Raw genomic sequence first — 20,990 nt, forward strand, 5'->3', positions numbered from 1 at the left:
TCCCTCAAACATGAACTGTAAACTGTGGTGTTGCAGTACTGTGCTGTAATTATGTGTTATTGAAATGCCAATTACATTTCACAGATGGGAGGAAATGCAGCCCCTTGGGTTGTTAATCTCACTGCAGTCATAGAGTACGTCTACATACTGTTGTTTGAGTTGTATATAGACTGTATGAAACTGACTATTTCTTACATTTATATCCTAATTTGCCACATCCACACAGTACACTAGAGATATACACTCAGTCTATTTTGATATGACATTCTATGAAACAGTATATAAGGAAGTATACAGTGTTGATGACAAAAATACATTTCACCATAGGCAGGTGTTTCAAGATTGTAACATCCTAGCACAAATTAATTGGCTTGTTTTTTTTATGTTGTCTGCTACCAAAGCCCACAACCTTAGATTGTATGCTGAACACACTGGAGATGGCTGGTCTCTTGATTTCCTGGAGAGTAGCCCACTAGGTTCAGTGGGGTACTGTTGTGGTCTTGAGGCTAGATGAAGGTGAGTCAAAGGTCCTCGTCAAGGAGCCAGGCCACAAGCTCTGATTGGAGAGGCTCTCTCACTGATTGAACAATTAGGGAGGCTTCAGTATGTCAATTTACAATAGAGTGCAAGCCGAGCACACGCACACACACACACACACACACACACACACACACACACACACACACACACACACACACACACACACGCTCATACTCGGTCAGTCAGTCAGTCAGTCTGGAGCGCTCACACCTACAGCAGCAATCCTCATGGCTCTATGGATAGCCCTCTACTTGTCCTTCGTCTTGGTAAGTGTACAACACCAACTGTGGATACTGTTTGAAGAGTGCTTATGGCTAGGCAATGGTACTGTTGTCATAGTACATGTGGCTGGAATCAAGTACTTTAGGTTAGCTTGTCACCAAATCTTCGACTAGAGGTGTTGTAGGGGTAGGTTCAGTGTGAATGTATCCACCCTCACCAGCCTGTCTTGGTACATACAGTACAGGCATATAGATATCCATACCATGGTTAATGTGATTTTGATTCTGTTAAGAAAAGTCATCATGTTCCTTATTGTGGAAGAAACCACTTTGCTTTTGTTGTCATGTCAGAAACACATGTGGCTGCAGACTTGATCTGCGTCATTTCACTCCCATTGCTAATCTTACTCTGTAAGTGTCTGCAAACAGTCTGCACAGTAGATCTGAAAGGTTGACTTTATGTGCAGTATGTCATTGCCCTATATGTTTGTAATGTTTTAGAGCAGGAGTTCCCAAACTGTTTTGTCTCGCGACCCTGAATTGACATCAATAATTTCCCGGTGACCCCGACAACTTCATTGCAGGCTATGCCAACACATAATAATGTTGTCCAAGTGTATTCTAATCACCTAAATATGCTCTAATTGGTTGGATATGAACCCCAAAACACTTTAATATAGGCTACAGGTGCAATACACAGACAATGTTTGTTTTCATACATACAATTTTTTGTCTTATTTATCAAATCAGAGGTTAGTTTGATTTTCTCAATCAGGTGATCAGCTCTTCTGTTCTCTTTCTGTGGTGACTGTTGTTGTTTATGTGGGTAGCTACACATGGGGTATTATTTTGTCAATGCTTTCACTAGCAATGTGATACAAAATGTAATTTCCACTTTATTTTTGCCTGAACAAGTACATGTTTATGCTCACTGTAAAGCAATTGCATCATTGCCTGAACATTATCAACAGTGAATTCACTGCTTTTGAGGGAATGATTATGTCCTGAACGTCCCCTCAAGTAATCGAAGAGGCTACAGTTGGCAACAGAAGATAGGTAAAAAAAAAAACACTAATATTGTATTCTAATTTGTTGATTGTTGGTTGCAGGTTGTTGATTGCTGGCATGATCTGGATAACACAGAATATGACTGTTGGCCACTAGATAACCCCAATGATTACAACATGGTTAACTGTGGAGGTAAGTCTTATTCATTGTGGTGAACTGCCCTTTTTTGGTGCCCAATTTGAGTCATGCAGTACAGCTGTTTTGCCATAATATGATTGTGCTGCATTGGACTTCTTGCATTGGCAAATAAATAAGAGAGAGAAACATATCTGAGAGAGGTATGATTTGGGGCTCACTTGATTGTCAGGCAGATTTTCAGGCAGACGGTTATTTAAAAGAGTGTAGATCAGACATGATCATGTGGGTAGGGAATAGTGCCCACTTTATGTGCATGTCAATCTGTATGGTGGTTTCTGGCTGTGCCTGTGTGTATGGGTGTGTGTGTGCATGCACATTTTTGTGTGTTTGTGTGTGTGTGTGTGTGTGTGTGTGTGTGTGTGTGTGTGTGTGTGTGTGTGTGTGTGTGTGTGTGTGTGGACTGTGTGTGGACTGTGTGTGGACTGTGTGTGGACTGTGTGTCTCCAGGGCTGGAGATGGCGTGGGTGCAGCGTCCTCCAGAGAAGGTGACTGACGGGGAGGAGTTTAATGTGACCTACACTGTCACTGTGTCAGATTCCTTCTATGAGTATGCAGTCAAAAACAAGATCTTCCAGTTCAGGTAAGTGAAACATCCGGTGTCTGGAATTCACTCTCTGCCATACCCAACAGATCACCACAACATGAGGAAGATCCAAATGTTAGTTCTGGGAATGAGATGGCAGATTATTTGGCAAACCCAAACATTTCTCTATGATCAACCACAATCTGATGTGTACACTAAAAGGTAATGCAAAGTTACAGTGAATATGAATCATGAAACTTTTAACTGGGTGAAAACTACATTAGTTATCAAGGAGACAACCAATACCTCTAAGGCATTCTGTAGATTTTCTACATGGCATTATAAACTTTGCCAGTTAAGCCTCAGAGAGGGATATGTTTGCCATGTGTGTATGTGTGTATGTATGTATGTATGTATGTATGTATGTATGTATGTATGTATGCATGTATGCATTTCAATTAAAAAACTTCTATCCATCTTTCCATCTTCTCCTCTAGCAACTCCTCTGATGCTAAGCGGTTCTGTGAGGACCATGAGTGCCCCCCAAACTGGAATAACGCCAATGAGATCAACTGCTGCGTGTACCATGCCAACATCCACTCCTGTCCTCTGGCCCTCATGGTCAGTAGTCACACACACACACACACACACACACACACACACACACACACACACACACACACACACACACACACACACCAATCACTGTTTGTTGACTTCACATGCTGCAATCATTTTCATTAGGCATCAAAGCAATTCAGTTAGTTTGATTGTGTGGCTATTAAATCACATTTCCCCACAGAGGCAAGGGGGAATATGCGGTCCGTGGATACCTGACGATGGCAAGATAGTGACACACACTGTCTCCAAAGCAGGAAAGATGAGCCAGAAGTACTGGACATCAAAGGTGCCATGCTAACATGAACCCAAACACATTCAATAAATAACAGCTACCTACAGTATGTCTGGGTTTCCAGGGTAATTAATGTGTGGGTTAATTTCCTCTGCATTTCAATCATATTTTTTCTATTTATCTTGGAAACCTGCTATTGATTGTATTGGGTCCGTAGTTCTTATGTTGCCAGTGTGTTTGCTATGATTGCTTCTGTATCTTCCTATTGAGTTTTGAATTGTGATCCCATCTAGGTGGTGCTGGTTCATGTGGGAGTGACCTCAGTTATTGCCCATATCAAAATTGGACAGATGCATGCAGCGCTGGAGTCCAAGGTGCTGGTTGTCAGTGCCCAAGGTCAGTGAGTTATACTTGCAGTGTGTCTATTTGTTGTTATGATCAGCACCATTGCTACTAAAGGATACTCCACTGTGCCAAGTGGTAAGCGCTTGTAACAACATTTTAGCACAACAATGTTTTTATTTGTGTGTGTGTGTGTGTGTGTGTGTGTGTGTGTGTGTGTGTGTGTGTGTGCGTGTGTGTGTGTGTGTGTGTGTCAGTGTGTGGGGATGACGTCTGTGAGCTGGAGGAGAACTGTCTCACCTGCCCTGCGGACTGTGGCATCTGCCCCATGTCCATCACCATCAAGGTGGCCATCGGACTGCCTGTCGCCCTCTTCTGCAGTGGCTTCATCTTAACCATGGTGGTGAGGCACCACACAAAAATATAAACACACTACACAAACACTGTAAAAGTATGTTTTTGAAATGTCATCATTATTCGTTCAACACAATGTTTTGATAACACCAATGGCATTCTTTCTCTACAGTGGTTCCAGTATCAGAAACAGAAGATGTTTTGGGACGAGAGCTGGATCATTAACTATAAGAATATAATGTTTGGTAAGAAGACCAGTAATTCAATCATATCTTTATTAGTGGGCTTGCTTTAGCAAGTCCAACTATTAAAATCCCTAATACTTTATTATTTGACTTCTTCCTCAAGCTCTATTGCTTAAACCACTTTAGCTAGAAACCTCAAACCAACTTTAACCCATTCCACCTTTGGTTGTCTTAATGATTCTTGATTCTCTCTGGGTTCTACAGGGAAGGTGTGTTACATGGGCTTCTGTAGTACCACCAGTCTCCAGCCTGTGAAGAGTAACTCCAGTGTGAGCCAAACCACAGAAGTGTGCACTGCAGTAAACACCACCTTCAAACAGGGCTTCATTCAACCTGGCATTTAGTAAGTTGTTCCATTCTATTATATTCAAACTCTATTGTAACAAATGAGGAAAGTAATTTAGAGTTACAACTCATTCAATAATTGTATGAGGACAGTACACTAGTTGTATTTGTGTGGCTAAAATCTTCAACATCAGTTGATCGTTGCTATAACCACATATATCATTGTCTGTTCATTGACAGTGATGGGAGGACAGTGGCAGTGAAACACATCCAAAAGAAACATTTCACCCTCACCAAAACCATCAGGAGAGAGGTGAAAGAAGTTAGGTAAGAAGAATCCATTGAACCCTTTTAAATCACTTTTGCTGTAGTGAATCCAGCCCTTACCGTAAGCATAAGCACCTTCTCATGTCTACGATTTTCCATTGTTTTTCATCAGGGAACTAGATCACCCAAATCTCTCCAAGTTTATTGGTGGATCCATTGAGGTCCCCTATATCAGTGTAATTACAGAGTACTGCCCTAAAGGAAGCCTGGCTGATGTCCTACTGAACGAGGATATCCCAATCAACTGGGGCTTCAGGTGAATCCATTGATCTTTATGGAATTTGTATAATCTCTCTATTGACCTCAGTATGTTCTATAATAATGATTACATTCTGCTCTATTGTGTTCTTCATTGATGCCTGCACACAGGTTGTCGTTCGCTACTGACATAGCCCGCGGTATGTCCTACCTTCACCAACACAAGGTGTTTCATGGGAGACTTCACTCCAGGAACTGTGTCATTGATGACCGCTGGGTCTGCAAAATCTCAGGTGATAAAACGAAGAGCTCTCATAGGGCTGTACTGGTAGTAGGGTAGACTTACTCTTTAGCGGAAGTCGATGGCTACAAGCTTTTGTATATCTGACATTTGTATCTCTGAATACAAATGTCATATACAGAAGCCTGTAGCCGTTGACTTTGGCTATCCTACTGTATGTCTTTATCTGTCAGAAAGCAAGTGGGTGGACACTTGATTTGGTTCACAGAGAGGAACTTGTGCTAGTAAGCAGAAAATAGTTGTAACCATTACACAGAACCAGTGGGAGTATAGAACAAAAGGGGTGAAAGAAAGAGATAGACATAGAAAGAGATGGCATTGTAACATTGTATTTTCCTCTTATGTGTTGCTCCAGACTATGGGCTCACAGCCTACAGAAAAGAGGACTTTGAGGCAGTCAGTAACGGTTTCCACTGTGTAGATATATACCGTATCTACTGTGCCCCCGAGGTCCTCCTGGGAAGCAGCTCCAATGTCACTCCAGCAGCTGACGTGTACAGGTAACCCTACTATAAAATCTGTAAGCAGCAGATGTTGAGTGGCTAGTAATAACAAAGTGGTAGCCTACCTACGTTTATGACATTGTTATAGAGGTAAATGAATAGTGATTGTTTATGTTCAATTCAGCACCTGCAAGTGTTTCATGCAGAAATAGTATAGTATGATAAAAGCTACATGGAGCTTTTTTATTTTAGACATGTTGGCCATAGCAGAGCACACAACTACAGTCATCTGGGATAATAATGTTTATGTCCTCTTTGATACTGTGTTATTGGATGGGTCGAATATAATCTCTTCCACTGACCATATGATTTAATCTCTCTTTATTCTTCCTCACTCCAGCTACTCTGTCATCTTAGTGGAGATTGCCACTCGCTCTGACCTTATCTCAGTGAGTATGACAGCCCTCTCCAGAGATAATTACCTTTGATTTCATCCCTCAGATTTACGTTAATAATCTGCTGTGTTGCTTTTGCCTACTCTCCAACAGGACCATACAGAGGGGGTGAAGTTGGATGTCATGTGGCGCCCCCCTCTGCCTGAACTGAAAGCTGGGAAAGTGGATACTGACTGTCCTAATCGAGGAGACTACTGTGAGGTCTGTAACAGGATCCACTAATATAGCTATATACTGACTAACTATATACTATGGGGAAACAGGAAGGCAGGGTAGACTGGTCACACAGGTGGGCAGGGCGGGGCAGGGCAGGGCAGGGCAGGCAGAGCAGACAGGGCAGGGCAGGCAGGCGGGTAGTACAGGCAGGGGTCGATACACGAGAGGACAGTCCAAAGAAAGGCAGATAATCCAACAGGAGTTAGGCGAAGACGCGGTCCAAAAACACAGAGTCGAAACCAGGAAACAACAGGCGAGATATTGCTGGAACGTATAGGAATGAAGCACTATGACGAACTGGCAGGGAGTAGATGGAAAACCAGGGTATAAGACACAGAAAGGTGATGAGGAGACGAGCCCCAGGTGTGTAGATGGTAGGTGGAGATGGTGACATAAATGATTGGCAGGAGCCTGGAGCCGCGCCCACACACCAGACTGGGAAGAGGGAGAGGGACTGACACAGACTAGGTGGAAATGGAGGGCGTGACATGTACTACCTGAACTTTCTGTAATGTTGCACCCTCCTGAAAAAGCTGTTTACTCTCTTTATAACTTCTGAACAGCTCATAAAGAAGTGCTGGTGTCATAATGTCACCGTGAGGCCCACATTTGATCAGGTGAAGAAGATGCTTGATAAGATGAACCCACATAAAGTCAGCCCTGTGGACATGATGATGAACCTGGTAATACACTTGAATAGTATAAAACCACTTTAGAGCCAATTCCTTTGGAACCATTTGGTTATTGGATAACATTGAGATTTAAATGTAATTGTAATTGTAATTGCTTCCATGAATCTCAATTATTTTAAAACACAGTATACTTGCTGGACAAATAATGCATTCTATAATGTATCTTGTAATCCAAGATGGAAAAGTACAGTAAGCATTTGGAGGCCATTGTAGCTGAGAGGACACAGGATCTTCTCCAAGAAAAACAAAAGACAGACCGCTTGCTATACAGTAAGTCTACCAGGTGATACATGATGATACATGATACTCAGTTACCTGGTGAGAGAGTACCTCATTATGCATTGGATTGGCTGTAGTGAAGTCAACACTGTCATCTAGTGGTAACAATATAGTGTATACAGTATTTTACTGAGAACTGTAAATATTGCAAACCTAATGCTAATATTAACCAAAAACATGTATCTCTTGTAAAGTAAACATTTTTAAATAGATATTTATTAACAGAACTAAGGATGATGTATGGCCAGCTGAATCCAGTTATCTACAGTATGTCATGAATATTGTTTCCAGGTATGTTACCAAAGCCAGTGGCTGATGACCTCCGGCAGGGTCGCACAGCAGAGGCTCAGAGCTACTCCAATGCTACAGTCTACTTCAGGTATATCTGCCATTACTGCCATTAATGCCTTTTTGAAAAGGAAATAAAAGACTATATCTCAATTAGACTAACCTGGTTAAATAAAGGTTTGATAGAATCAGAGAGTGGTGCATTACGATATTTTCCCTGCTCATGTTTTGTGTCCAATATTTATAAGGGGATGTTTATGTTTAATTGATTTCCTCTCCAGCTGTAGTGAGGGATATACAGTAGAAGAGACTAACTTTTCTTTCTCCTTGGTGGCAGTGACATTGTGGGTTTCACTCAGCTTTCTGGCTCAAGCACTCCCCACCAGGTGGTAAACTTCCTAAATCAGCTCTACACCACCTTTGATGACATTATTGACAATTACGACGTGTACAAAGTGGAGACTATAGGGGACGCCTGTGAGTGCAGTATGTCTGTGATAAGTCTGTCTGTCTGTCTGTCTGTCTGTCTGTCTGTCTGTTTGTCTTTCTTTCTGCCTGTCTGTCTATCTTTCTGCCTGGCTGCCTGTCTTTCTGTCTCTCTGTGTCTGCCTGTCTGTCTGCCTGCCTCTCTGCCTGTCTGTCTGTCTCTAAATAATGGCTATCCCTCCAGATATGGTGGTCTCCGGTGTTCCCAATGAGAATGGCATAAACCATGCGGGTGAGATTGCCAGCATGGCCCTGGATCTGGTCAGTGTTTGCCATGCCTTTAAAATCCCCCACAAGCCCACCACCCAGCTGAAGATACGAGCTGGCATCCATTCAGGTAGGCCACTGATCTGTGTCTGTGGTTTATATGTCTATAGGGAAAACCCCAGCCATAACCCCCTCTGGTTACGTCTCATTGCATCTCATTCACAGCCGCTCCAAAGGATTTGTATTCACTCTCAGATGTTTATCCACACAGGACCTGTAGTTGCTGGTGTTGTTGGGACTAAAATGCCACGGTATTGCTTATTTGGCGATACAGTGAACACAGCGTCACGGATGGAATCAACAAGCGAAGGTACTCAAAGATTGAATGCACCCAGGAATGATTGAATGCACCCAACATGTGTGAATCTACAGGCAGCTAATGAGGTTGCCTTTAATGTGGCACAGAGTAAGTCCCTTTGCCTCAGTGCCAAGCTGGATTTCCTCTGTTGTTGCTCTCTTACACCCTGCTGCGGGGTTACATCACGAGGGAGAGCGAGAGGCATTCTATTCACTGAGCTCCTAATCCTCAGAACCAAACAAGTGGGATAATGGGGACAGAGAGTGAGTCTAGAGAAGCAGAGACTGAAAAAGTAAAAGGCAGCGGCCTAACACATGACACAACAATACATGAAAATGTAATCATACTGTAGATGGTGTATTGTGTTGAAAGATACATTACAGAGTAGAATGTTCATTAGAACTACTGTTTGTGTTGCATTTTGTAGTCATTTGCCTATAATAAACATAATATCTACGGTTTGATTATGTTCAGCTCTGAAGATACAGGTCAGTGGGTCCACTGCTGACCTGCTCCACACACTGGGAGGGTATGTTCTGACTTGCCGAGGATCACTGAATGTCAAGGTAAGATCCCCTGCCTGTTCCCACAGATAAGATACTGAGCTGCAGCTTGTGAAAGGTTTGTGAAGTAGTTCTAGTGAAAAGCATACATGACGATTCAACAATAGTGTTATAAACAGCTTTATAGATATGCCTCTAGAAGCATTACTTTGAAATGATTTAACAATGCCCAATGTCAGAGAATGTCAGAATTATGTTTCTGAGAGTGAGATCTTTTGGACAGGTTTGTTCTTTATTCTCATGGGAAATTGTCAAAACAGTGACGTTGCCATAGAACTCTTACCTTTCCCTGTGTATGCAAACTCATTCCAACTGGACAGGGGCGATATATGCCCATATAGGGTTAGGCAAATTAGAACGTTTAAACACACATATTTATTTTGAAATCTAGGTGATTTAAAAAATTGTTTATTAACAGTTGTAAAAAAAACCAATAGTGATCATCCTGAAAACAATGGGAAAATAGCCCATTACTGAGGTTCTTTTTTAATACAGATTTGAATGTCACAAGAAATGTAATCAACATTCAAGGGCTCTCAAAAGGTGACATGGTATGGGTGTGTCTGACAAAAGTGTCTGCTATTCTCTCAGTCTCATTGGTTTGTATTGATCCACTGACCAAAGGCCTCTTGTTTGGGGGAGGGTTAGGTGTTAGAGAGGATGGAGAGACCTACGTAGGTCCCGTGGGATGGGGCCCAAGGTTCATTCTCATTGAAAGACTGCATGTCTCAATTAGGGAATGGCCTCAGCTGTGTTGTGTTTGACCCCTAAGAATACTAATGGCCCTCATCTAGTATTCAGAAGGAAACACATTCTACCCAAATATGGCCCCTTTTCTGGAGAAAGACACTCCAATTGTCAGGCTCGGGCTCAGTATAGGCTGGTTCTCATTAAATGAAAATGGGGTTAGGGATAGTGCTTAAAATCATATTTTAGGAGAAAAACAGTTCTACTTCCTGCTTAGCAGCATTGCTCATTAGTCACTACAGGATGGGCTGTCAGACACTTTGTTCTTTGTTCTTTGCAGGGTAAAGGTGAAATGACAACATGGTGGCTGGAATCGAAGAGAGAAGATTATAAAGACCCATTGCTCAGGACCACTGATTTTAGAGGAGTTCCTGTGCCAGTTAGCAACTAGCCAACTAGCCTCATACAGTAGTCTCTCTTTGCATCATGTGGAACCACAGTTTGTGTTCAACAGCTGTATTGTGCAATTGATATCTAAGATATCCACTGCTCTGAAGTCTTAGAGCTATATTGTGAGTTAATTTGAACTGTGAATACATGTTCTGTCCTTTAAGGTAGAGCATTTGTTTATTGTGAATGTCAATGTTTATTTTTATATTGAAACATGGGAAATGGATAGGAAGAGATGCAAAGGTGTTAAGAAAAGGAATACGGACCACAAGTAATGTCATCTCCACTTGTGGCTCTACTGGTTACCAACCTTTTAACCCACTACAGATCATTAAGTTTCATGATAAGTGAAATCCTACCATATAGGCCTACACAGTTATAATATCTGGAGAACATTCCATGATGGCACATATAGTTTGTTGGTAGAGATGTCTACTGTGTTATATGATAATTTAATGACTGGTGTAATGTATTATTTTGTCTGATTCCATTAGTTATTGACTATGTACAAAATAAGCACATAACTGCTTAATAATTGTTCTGTATTGCTATATGTATACATATACATTGCTATGTGTGTGCATTGTGTTGGTGGTGAGGTCTGTATTTTCTTTTGTATTACTTCCACACACCTTATGATCAATTAGCTACCACAACTAAAAATGATGTCTATGTTATTACCAATGTTACTACATTTGAAACATACAGTATTTCAAGTATATCCTGATAGCAATCAAAGGATATGCCAGAACAAACAACGCCTGTGTATTTCTGTAAATGCTCTTACTCAAACAGTCTACAGTGGTGGGGTGTGAAACCCACAAAGCACCTCTGCTGCTGTACACTTTCACACCTTAAGCCACTTGCCTCTTTAGAGCCAAGCACATCTGGAGCCTCTCCTCGTTAGGCGGCAGTGCATAAACTACTAAAAAGGAGTTTAGTAGTTCACTTATAGGAGCGAGTTCACTTATAGGAGCGACTTCCCTTGAGCGATAACACAGTAGACCTATTCCCTACTTTGTGAGACTGCTTAATGATTAACTACATGGTCATGCTGCTCATTTGTACTATTAGCATTAGTTGTTTATTTATATATGTATATATGTCGATTGCATGTATAGTAATGTACTACAATTTAGCAAATGTGTACATTCTCAATAAACTATCTATCTATCTCGTGTGGAGAGAGTGGTTTTACTTGCTATTCAGACATGTCATGTGCTGTATAAGAATGACCAAAATATTATTGAGGAGAATGTGGAGTTTTCCTCATTGTAACAAGCACTTCAGTGTGGTAAGACGTACTGTACTGTATGTGTAAATCTAGGTCACTGCAGTAGCCTTTCGGAAAGGCGCAAAACTGTATCTCATGGTTGTAATATTCAGAAGTTCAAGATAATTACGGCAAGCTTTATCTTTTGATTAGTTAGTTAAACAATTAGGCTACCTGAACATGATGAAAATGCAGTCTTGAATATGGGTATATTGGTCATAGTCTACAGCCAATCGAGTACGCAAGTGTTGGTTGCCTGACAACGCACTAACCAATCTCTGTCTGTAGTGGTTGGTTTGTCAGGGTCGTTAACGCGACCTCGCGATGCGGGTATGAATTTGTCGACTCTAGGACATACAGAGGATAACTATCATCATCACAATGACATAACACAGGTACGTTTGGTTTTATGCCATTCATATCCATATCCAATTCATGTTTGCTGTGATATTGTAGATAGCATCAAACCAAAGCTTGTAACAGCAAGCTTGCTAATTAAAGCACCAACCTCCATACTTTTGACAGCTTGCTGCTGCGCGAGTCTTTTCTGTAGCCTATGACTATGTTATAATACCGTTCCCGCTGTGATGCGATTAGATTTTATGAACTTTATCTTCATACACACGGGGAAATTCATTTGAAGACTTGTGTTAAAAACTACAAGGACTAATACACATACGAACACAGTACACATACACTCAACACACTACCAGATCGCTCCGACGCGACATGAAATGATGTGGAGTGTCGCGTCGTAGCTAAGCCTAAGTACTACTGAACAGTTCACAAACAACAACACATGAACCAGACACATTTTATTTTGTCAGAGGCTACACTTACCTACCTTCAACTATGACAGTAGTATTGTTTTTTTAATTGTTTTTTTTATTTTTTTATTTAGAAGCCTACTATAGTATTGTTCAGCTTGTTAGTCAGTCAATATGAATATTTCATCATTTAGGAAATCTGGCTCCAATATGGAGCAGCTGGTCCCTCTTGAGCTTGACTTGAGCATCCTCCATTCAGCCTCAAAGTCAGTGTTGCACAGTAGGCTTCAACACCCTCTTATTAACTAACCCTAACCCTAACCCATATGGTAAAAGTGTATTTTCCAACAAAAAAGATGGAAGAATTCAGTATACAGCCTTGAAATTGCTTAAGGTTTGTCAAGTTCATTAAGAGTCTGACTCTGTGACTATCTAAGCTGGGTAGGCTCACCATCTGTCCAGTAGATTCCATTAGATTAAGTGTCACCATACGGCTCTGAATAGTGTAGGCTCTACAACAGCATTCATTATTGAAACACTGTCCTTGTAAAATTGTGTTAAATAATTATTAGTCTGAATTCAATTTTATTTGCTGACCATGTTTATGGCTGAGTTGTGTGAAAAAATGGTGACAAATTGTGTGAAGTGAACCCATCATGTTTGAGAACTCTAAACATACAGTAGGCCTTTCCCTAGCCTGGTGTCTTTGTTGATCATCCATCATGATTTGAAAAAGTAGGTCTAGTCTACATATTATTATTACATATTATGATTCGGCCCTATGCCGGTGATAAGTGCATGAACAAGATAAGATATAGGCTAGTGTTCCATTTGTTATCTTGACTCGATAAGCTTAAACTACCTTTTCACTTCAATCAACTTCATCTTCAGATTTGGTCATGTGTCTTCAATGCTCAGTTGATATAGGTTCCCTCCTCTCTCATACTGTATACATGCACATTTGTATACAAAAGTAATTGGTATAACATAATGTAGCGTAGCTAACCAACAGATCTACAGTATTTGCTTCCCCAACCCAAATCCCCATTCAGCGTGATTTTGGCTTTGGCCACCCCTAATTACACCCCGCCCCCTCTTCTTTTCTTTAACCCCTTCCCTCAATGCCTGGACACCCGTCGTCCCTTGTAATCCAGTGACCCATGTCCGATGAATGGGCGCTGCTAATCTGACCCTCTATTTCAGGAGCCGTCTGCGTAGGTGATTCTGTGAGCCGCTGCATGTGTCCTGCATATGCAGTGGATGATCCAGATCCATTTTGTGTGATCTGAACACTGTCTGCCTTTGAGAGTGTCAAGGACTGCAACAATGCCAGAGTCTTCACTTGGTGAGTAGGTCTTAATAAACAGTTTTTAAGGTATGACAATTTGTGTTGTGTTGTAGTTGTACTTTCTCTATACTGCATTTCCCTTGCAGTTCGCTTCATCAAAACATTGCAGTAGTTACAAAAAAATAGGCTGTGACTGTCTTTTTTACGGTCTTTTTTCTCCTGCTCTACATAAACCAAGCCTCATGTGTAAAGGAGAAGATTAAATTGACAAAAATAACAGATGAAACCTATTAAAAGGTTCCATGCCTAGACTAACCTATTTTCAAGGATGACCTGTTTTGCCTTTCTGTGATCACTGATATTGTTTAAGCAAATGTATAGCCATTATCTTGCTTAAAGAGATGCTACGGGATAACTTGTATAATTTTAGCCTACAGGTCTAAAAGTAGTGCTTGCCGCAAAAATGGGTCCCCGTCGCATGCTCTGCAGTCTGTGAGTGTGATGTGTGTGCATAGGGATTCCACTGAGCCCAAGCCTCGGGAATGCGAGCCAAACTAGAAAGTGAAACAGAATATACTGCCGCTTCCAAATTTTGGTGCTGATAAACTAGGGATACCGTGGTTAAATGAGATAAAACAGTAATTCAATTCATAGATTATATTTGTATGAACTATACATTGACCAGCCGGACCAACTCGAGAGGTTTAAAAAAACAAAAAAAGAGACATAGTCGCATCCCATAGTATCTCTTTAACGGTATTGTACTGTAACTATATTGTAGTAATAGTGTTGGTGTTCTTTGATAGTGTTCTAAGGCCTCATGCTTCTAATCTGTTACACTTACTTTAGGTTGAATGTTGTCATTTGAGTATTTACTGCAAAAAGTCATATCTTTTATTTTTTAAATAATTAGGCTACAGAATACTTGGATTTTTCAAATCATGCTGATAATGAAAGTGTGATTAGGCCTTTTTGACATATTTTTCTTGCACAGAAATCAAGGATATGTCCTGCAACTCTTCCGGATACAGAATGTCTCTGAGGCAGTCAGTGCACTCTCTGCCAATGCCCAGAAATCCCTACAACGTGCTAAGTTCCTTCTGCACTGAGGACAACGTGTCAGAATGTATCTCATACATCAATCAGGTAGGTTACCTGAAATGTCTCTTTCAAGCAGTTGAACACTCCCCACTTGCAACATAAGATATTTCACATTAACCAACACATAGTCATATCTGATGTCAAAGGATTGTGAAATTTGTTACGCATTACATTTTCTGATTAGATGCTACATTTTCATGTTTAGATGAGCTCTAATATGCTACAGTGCCAGTGACGCGTGCGGTGCGGGGTAAAGCACCTCATATAACATTAGTAGTACTTTCTGATTGTTTGGATGTGTCGGGTGCCAGCATTTAGCAGCTCAGCTACACAGCTGATCTGGTCCGTGCTCTGCTCCGGTAGGAGGTGTCCTCGCTGGGCTTCCCATCAGTATGCACTGAATCAAATGGGAACTCTGAGCTAAACATGGTGGCCGTGCTGAACAGCATGTACGACCTGATCCAGCTGCACCGCCGGGGCCTCCGCACCGTGGAGGACATGGAGATGGATCAGCTCAAGACCAGCAGCAACATGGACTTTCTGCAGCTCAGCAACACCAGGCTAAAGGTTTGGCCTCGCCCGCTTGTCTCACTCACTTACGCTCTTAGATCATCACCCCCCCCCCCCCCCTAACCCCAACCCCCCCAGCTCCCCCTTCCTGTCGGTGCACAGAAAATGCTGTTAAAATGCTTTGTTTTATCTTCTATATATGAAAACATTACACATGATCAAATATGATCATTTGGTCTCTGTAATGAGCTGTTTCTAAGTGTACCGTACCATGATGTATATACCACATAGATATAGGTATGTAGATCAGTGGTACTGTAGCGATGTTATTTCAATGACAATTAAAGCTGTTTAATGTACTCTCATAGGACCAACTTGAACTCTCTAAAAGGGAAAACACTGGACTTCTTGAGAGAGAACGTCAGCTACAGCTGAAAGTGAAGGGCTTACAGAACAGCCTGAAAAATGAAAAAGAAGAAGTAAGTTAACTCTAAAATGGGGTTTATTTGTATGGAAACTAGAGGTGATATTTGAACACCATATTACATTTTCACTGTAAATCAAGTCTCCAAGGGAACAAGCATAAGCACAATGTGTAATACTATTATTATTGTACCCTTGCCAGGTGCAGAAACTTCAGAACATAATTGCAAGCCGTGCCACTCAGTACAATCATGACATGAAGAGGAAAGAAAGAGAGTTCAGCAAACTGAAGGAGCGCTTGAATCAGCTTCTGATCGACAAAAAGGATAAGAAGCAAGGTAAATCATGGACATTGTTTCATTCTTAACATGCCCCAATTGAGAGAGTATAAAGGTGTAGATAACACTACTCCATTTCCAACAATTAGATGTATTTTTCATACTTTCCACCACTCTATACCTTTGATACTAGAGCTTATAGGAATTATTGTTCAGTGCATAATTCCTGTCTTTCAGCTATCGAAGTATTGAACTATGTTGGAAGATCTGATGGGAAGAGAGGCCTTTGGAAAACTGACAAGACAGAGGCCAGGTGACTAAGCTTACTGAATAACTGTCTCCTCGTAGATGCAACATTATTGATTACTTCCATCTTATCTGGTTTGTTAGCTTACACAAGCTTGCATTGTTTAGCATCTTACACAAGCCCTGAATGGCTGCATGGGAATCTAATACAAGCGCTTCAAATCTGATTTAAAAAGCTTCATTAAAACTCAGCCAAATATGTCATCATATCTGCACCAAAAAAGAGTGAACAAAAGCCTTCTCTCTCTAAGGCAAGAGGGAGAGATGTATAAGACTCTACTGAATGACTACGACAGTCGCCAGAAGGGCCTGGTGATGGAGAATGCTGAGCTGAAGAAAGTATTACAACAGATGAAAAGGGAGATGGTGTCCATTTTAAGCCCAAGGAAGCCTAGCCTCAGAGGAGAGAAACATGAAGACGGTCTAGAACAGGTTGGTCTAGTTAGCAGCCTCTCTCTTTGATGGGTTACCGCTGTGTTGCAACAAAAGAGGACGATAGGAGTGCTTGATTTATTATGGTGGATGTTTTATTTAGAAATCCATTGGTCAATCAAGACTAGTCCTTTTGGGTATATACACAAACGCTAGACACTTTTAATATAGTGATAGTTTCAAAGCCATTTGAATGTGAATATGAACATACACTTAACCATGCTGGGATTAAGACCATTGCTTAGTTAACGCCTGATAAAAAACTTAGAGGTCATCATTTATATGCATAATCTGGTCATGAAATGTTGATATGTACAGTGCCCTGCGTAAGTAATTGTTTGATCTCAAATCCAAACCTTTGGAGTGTAGAGCCAAAAGAAGAAAAAAATGCTTCATTGTCCCATTTCTCACGCAGGGCACTGTATCTATTCCCATTGTCACCACACGTCTCTATAACAGGCTGTCTCAGAGGAGGAGGAGGTGTGTGACTCCAGTAGGGAGAGCCTGGAGCTGTCCTGTGAACACGCTCGGGAGCAGCTCACCAACAGCATTCGCCTGCAGTGGAGGAGACTGAAGAGTCACATGGAGAGACTTGACAGCCAAGGTACTCTTCCTCGTACAGGATCACTCTTACCGGCTCTGTATGACAGTGAGATCCTGGACCACTGTATATCATCACCCAACGGACCGACAGCCTAAACTTACCTCAGAAAATGGGTCCTGCATGGCATGCTGTTAAATCTACCAACCTTTGTATGTGATGTGTCGGTTTGGTTTATTTAAAACATGACTGACCACTGGGCAATTTGATTTGAAGTTGATTGAATGCCGACTTAAAGCAGTGAACTAAATAGCCTCTTTCAATAGAAGGTCAAATTGATTAATGATGATCACTTGACTCTGTAATCAGCATTGACACAAATGAAACTATGTGTGTCTTTGAAACATAAATCAACAGAGACCTCTACTGGCTGCTATGGGTAAAGCATAGGCAAAGCAGGTGTTTGTCCACATTTCTAAAGCCTTAATTTTCATATCAAGCAATTTAGAGAGCTTCATTTTTGAATAAGTCTGTTTTATATACACTACATGAGAACCATAACCAATGTCAGGATTCACCAATGTCATTGTGAAATGGTTGCTTTCCAGCGTCCTTGGGCCAGATGGGCGACAGAGCAAACATGGACGCCATCCCGACGGAGGCCCATGAGGAGGAGATGGACAGGCTGAAACTGGAGATACAGCAGTGCAAAGACTTCATCCACACACAGCAGCAGCTCCTGCAGGTATTTACATAACTCTTTTATCTGAGGCTGCTTGAGCAAATAAGTTTATGTATTAAGTTTTACATTTTACATTTTTATATTTTAGTAATTTAGCAGATGCTCTTATCCAGAGCGATTTACAATAAGTTTTACAATACAGTCATCGCAAGTAAGACTTTCTGTAAGAATACGCGCCATAAGCCGTCACAGTGCTAGAGAAAGGGAAAAAAAGTCTATTGCAGAAGATTTTGGGACTGACCATTGCTTGCAGAGAGGGAGGGGCTGTTCCCTTTACTGCCCTGTAGGAGAGCACCAGGGTCTTGAATCTGATGCGAGCTGCTCCTGGGAGCTAGAAAAGGGTTTTGGGGAATTTGGAGAAATTGAAAACCAGACGGGCTGCAGTATTCTGGCTTTTTTTGTTTTGCTATGTCATTTGCCTTGAATCTGTCTATTATACAATTAGATGTTAGTCTGTCCACAACCTGTTAATCCTTCCATCGGTTTATCAGTGTAGAATAGGATATAATATTAATTATATTATAATATTAATTTGTCCATTTTGTGAGAGAGAAATATCCTTAGTCTCTGCTCTCCATGCTCTCACAGCAGCAGCTGAGCTTCCCGTGTGACGAGGAGACTGCTTCCCTGCTGAACGACTGCTACATGCTGGAGGAGAAGGAGCGCCTCAAGGAGGAGTGGAAGACCTTCGAAGAGCAGAGAAACAACTTTGAGACAGAGAGGAGGAACTTCACAGAGGCAGCCATTAGACTGGGCCACGAGGTGAGACGCTTTTCTTTTTTTTGTTTGTTGTTGTTTTTTATGTTAAAAATCTAGTCTACTACTAGCTATATATCTTTGGTTATTACATTGTGAATTCTTGAAGCAAAATAAACCTTTTGTACTGTTTTTCTGTAGAGGAAAGCTTTTGAAGAGGACCGTGCCACATGGCTCAAACATCAGTTTTTAAACTTGACTCCATTTCCAGACCAAACAAAACCCCAGATGTCAAAGTCTCAAAGTGCCTTGTCAGTATGTAAGTAATGAACTCGAACCTGAACTTGAACACCATCAGCAATGTGTTGAATATTACTTGAATATGTGTTGAATATTACTATTACTGTTCTTTCATATTAGTTGAATCAAATGGACAAAAACTTTTCCCTGAAGGCCTAACACAGTGACCCAAAACTAAATCCCTAAAAGAGCAAAACTATACAGTATAGTAAAAAAATCCCTCAATTGGGTGGAGTGTACTGTAACATGCCGTGATTCCTTCTTATGTTTTGACAGGTGCTGAGACAGACGTTAGAACAGTGGCAACTCCAGCAAAGCTGAATAAATCCCTGTCAGCTTTCTCCACACCCAGAGCTGCACCGGTGAAAACGCCCTCCACGGCAGACCTGTACCACACACTCCGCCTTATCCCAGAAAACAGGTATAGCACCTTATATTTCACAGATATAAGATAACAGTTCACATTACAATTCTCTTTTAGGGGCTGGAGAAATTTAACTACTCTCAAATTCAGACAGAGTTATGGATGCAAGGACTGACCATCCATAAGATCTATATGATAGTTTTAACCATGTTTTGAAGCTATACAGTGTTTGTTCACAATTACATTGTTAACAAACAATGGAGTAAAACAAGTGTTTATTTGGGGTTCTACTGGGGTAAGACAGTTGAACTAAGCTCATGAGGCATTTATAAATTATATTATTTGAGAAACAATGGCTGTATGTCATTAATTCAAAAGTCATTGGAGCCCAGATTGCCCGTTTAATGACTAAATAACATGAAAATGTAATATTCAAATAAATACTTATTTCCCAAAGATCAATATTTCCTAATGTTGTGTGAAATGTTCCTTCCAGCCCAAGCACAATCCAACCAAAGAGAGGGAGTTTGCAAGAATCAGGCATCTTACGGATTGGCGACGTTACCACCCAGCACAGACACCTGAATGGAGGAAAGGATTGCAGAGTCTATGCATTCACTGAAGAGAAAACTGGCTCCATTTAAAGCCAGGAATATGAGTCGTAAGATCTCTTGAAGACAATCCATACTTTTTAACCATTGAATATCATGTGTGGCCAGACACAATGGAATGAAAATGCCAAACGCATTAAGAGACAGCCTGTTTATAGAATATCTGAAACAATTCTGTCTCAATCATTTAAGCCAAAAAGGATTCAGACAAACAAGGCCCCTGACTGTGCTATGATAGCGCAGTGTTTTGAGTGCTGTGTGACTCATTGTAAATGACAGAAAGACGAATGATTGTGGTTTATTTATTATTTTGTTAGTTGATTTGTATGTTTAGATTACATGTCGTTCGTGTGTATGTATCACCTTTTTTGTTACATGTAGTTTTATGAAGTTGAATGTCCATGTGTAAGCATGCTGTCAGACGGAGGAATGTACTGTCATCATGGTCAATTAGTTTTCTTTCCTAAATATTTGACGCATAATGTTAGAATGTAATGTTAGTGATATGCTGCTGTTACACTGAATGCAATAAGATAGTATACTGTTCTTAGAATTAATATTGAAATGATGGTGACAAACCCATGTCTCCCCATTGAATACATTTTGACTATAACTGTGTCTCAGGTATTCTGTTATAAAAGATAGAGGATGACTGTCCAAAAGTAGATGCATAGTGAGTAGCAAGGTCTTAACACTAGGAATTTATGGAACATAAGGACGTTATGGACTCCTTTGCTTATATCAATTTGAAGAGTCTCTTTTAAACACAGATTTTATGACTACACATTTTCACTGGTATGGTGGTTTTGTTATATTTCTGTTGCTAGAATGCTGTCTTT

General features: G+C 40.9%; 2 protein-coding genes across 2 annotated transcripts; both read left to right on the forward strand.

The window, feature by feature from the left end:
* Positions 1 to 1,945: 1,945 nt before the first annotated feature.
* Positions 1,946 to 11,626, forward strand: LOC310806260 (atrial natriuretic peptide receptor 2-like; the record flags this gene model as incomplete). The annotated part of the gene is made up of 21 exons (XM_083672310.1): positions 1,946 to 1,961; positions 2,415 to 2,547; positions 2,988 to 3,111; positions 3,637 to 3,739; positions 3,943 to 4,088; positions 4,212 to 4,284; positions 4,489 to 4,627; positions 4,810 to 4,896; positions 5,009 to 5,152; positions 5,266 to 5,387; positions 5,751 to 5,895; positions 6,239 to 6,287; positions 6,387 to 6,494; positions 7,073 to 7,192; positions 7,378 to 7,471; positions 7,772 to 7,859; positions 8,106 to 8,245; positions 8,439 to 8,591; positions 8,733 to 8,831; positions 9,294 to 9,385; positions 10,410 to 11,626. 21 exons carry the CDS (start codon positions 1,946 to 1,948, stop codon positions 10,518 to 10,520), a joined length of 2,286 nt encoding a protein of 761 aa, XP_083528436.1. The 3' UTR covers positions 10,521 to 11,626.
* A 452-nt stretch (positions 11,627 to 12,078) lies between these two features.
* LOC310805846 (afadin- and alpha-actinin-binding protein-like) lies at positions 12,079 to 20,802 on the forward strand. Its single transcript, XM_083671675.1, has 14 exons — positions 12,079 to 12,187; positions 13,763 to 13,904; positions 14,842 to 14,993; positions 15,312 to 15,515; positions 15,827 to 15,937; positions 16,084 to 16,219; positions 16,397 to 16,472; positions 16,717 to 16,897; positions 17,357 to 17,501; positions 18,047 to 18,183; positions 18,769 to 18,942; positions 19,078 to 19,195; positions 19,453 to 19,597; positions 20,037 to 20,802. The coding sequence occupies exons 2-14, from the start codon at positions 13,886 to 13,888 to the stop codon at positions 20,182 to 20,184; spliced, it is 1,746 nt and encodes a 581-aa protein (XP_083527801.1). The 5' UTR covers positions 12,079 to 12,187; positions 13,763 to 13,885; the 3' UTR covers positions 20,185 to 20,802.
* Positions 20,803 to 20,990: the final 188 nt, after the last annotated feature.

The sequence above is a fragment of the Argentina silus genome (genome assembly GCF_951799395.1).
Source record: "Argentina silus genome assembly, chromosome: 6".
NCBI classification, from domain to species: domain Eukaryota; kingdom Metazoa; phylum Chordata; class Actinopteri; order Argentiniformes; family Argentinidae; genus Argentina; species Argentina silus.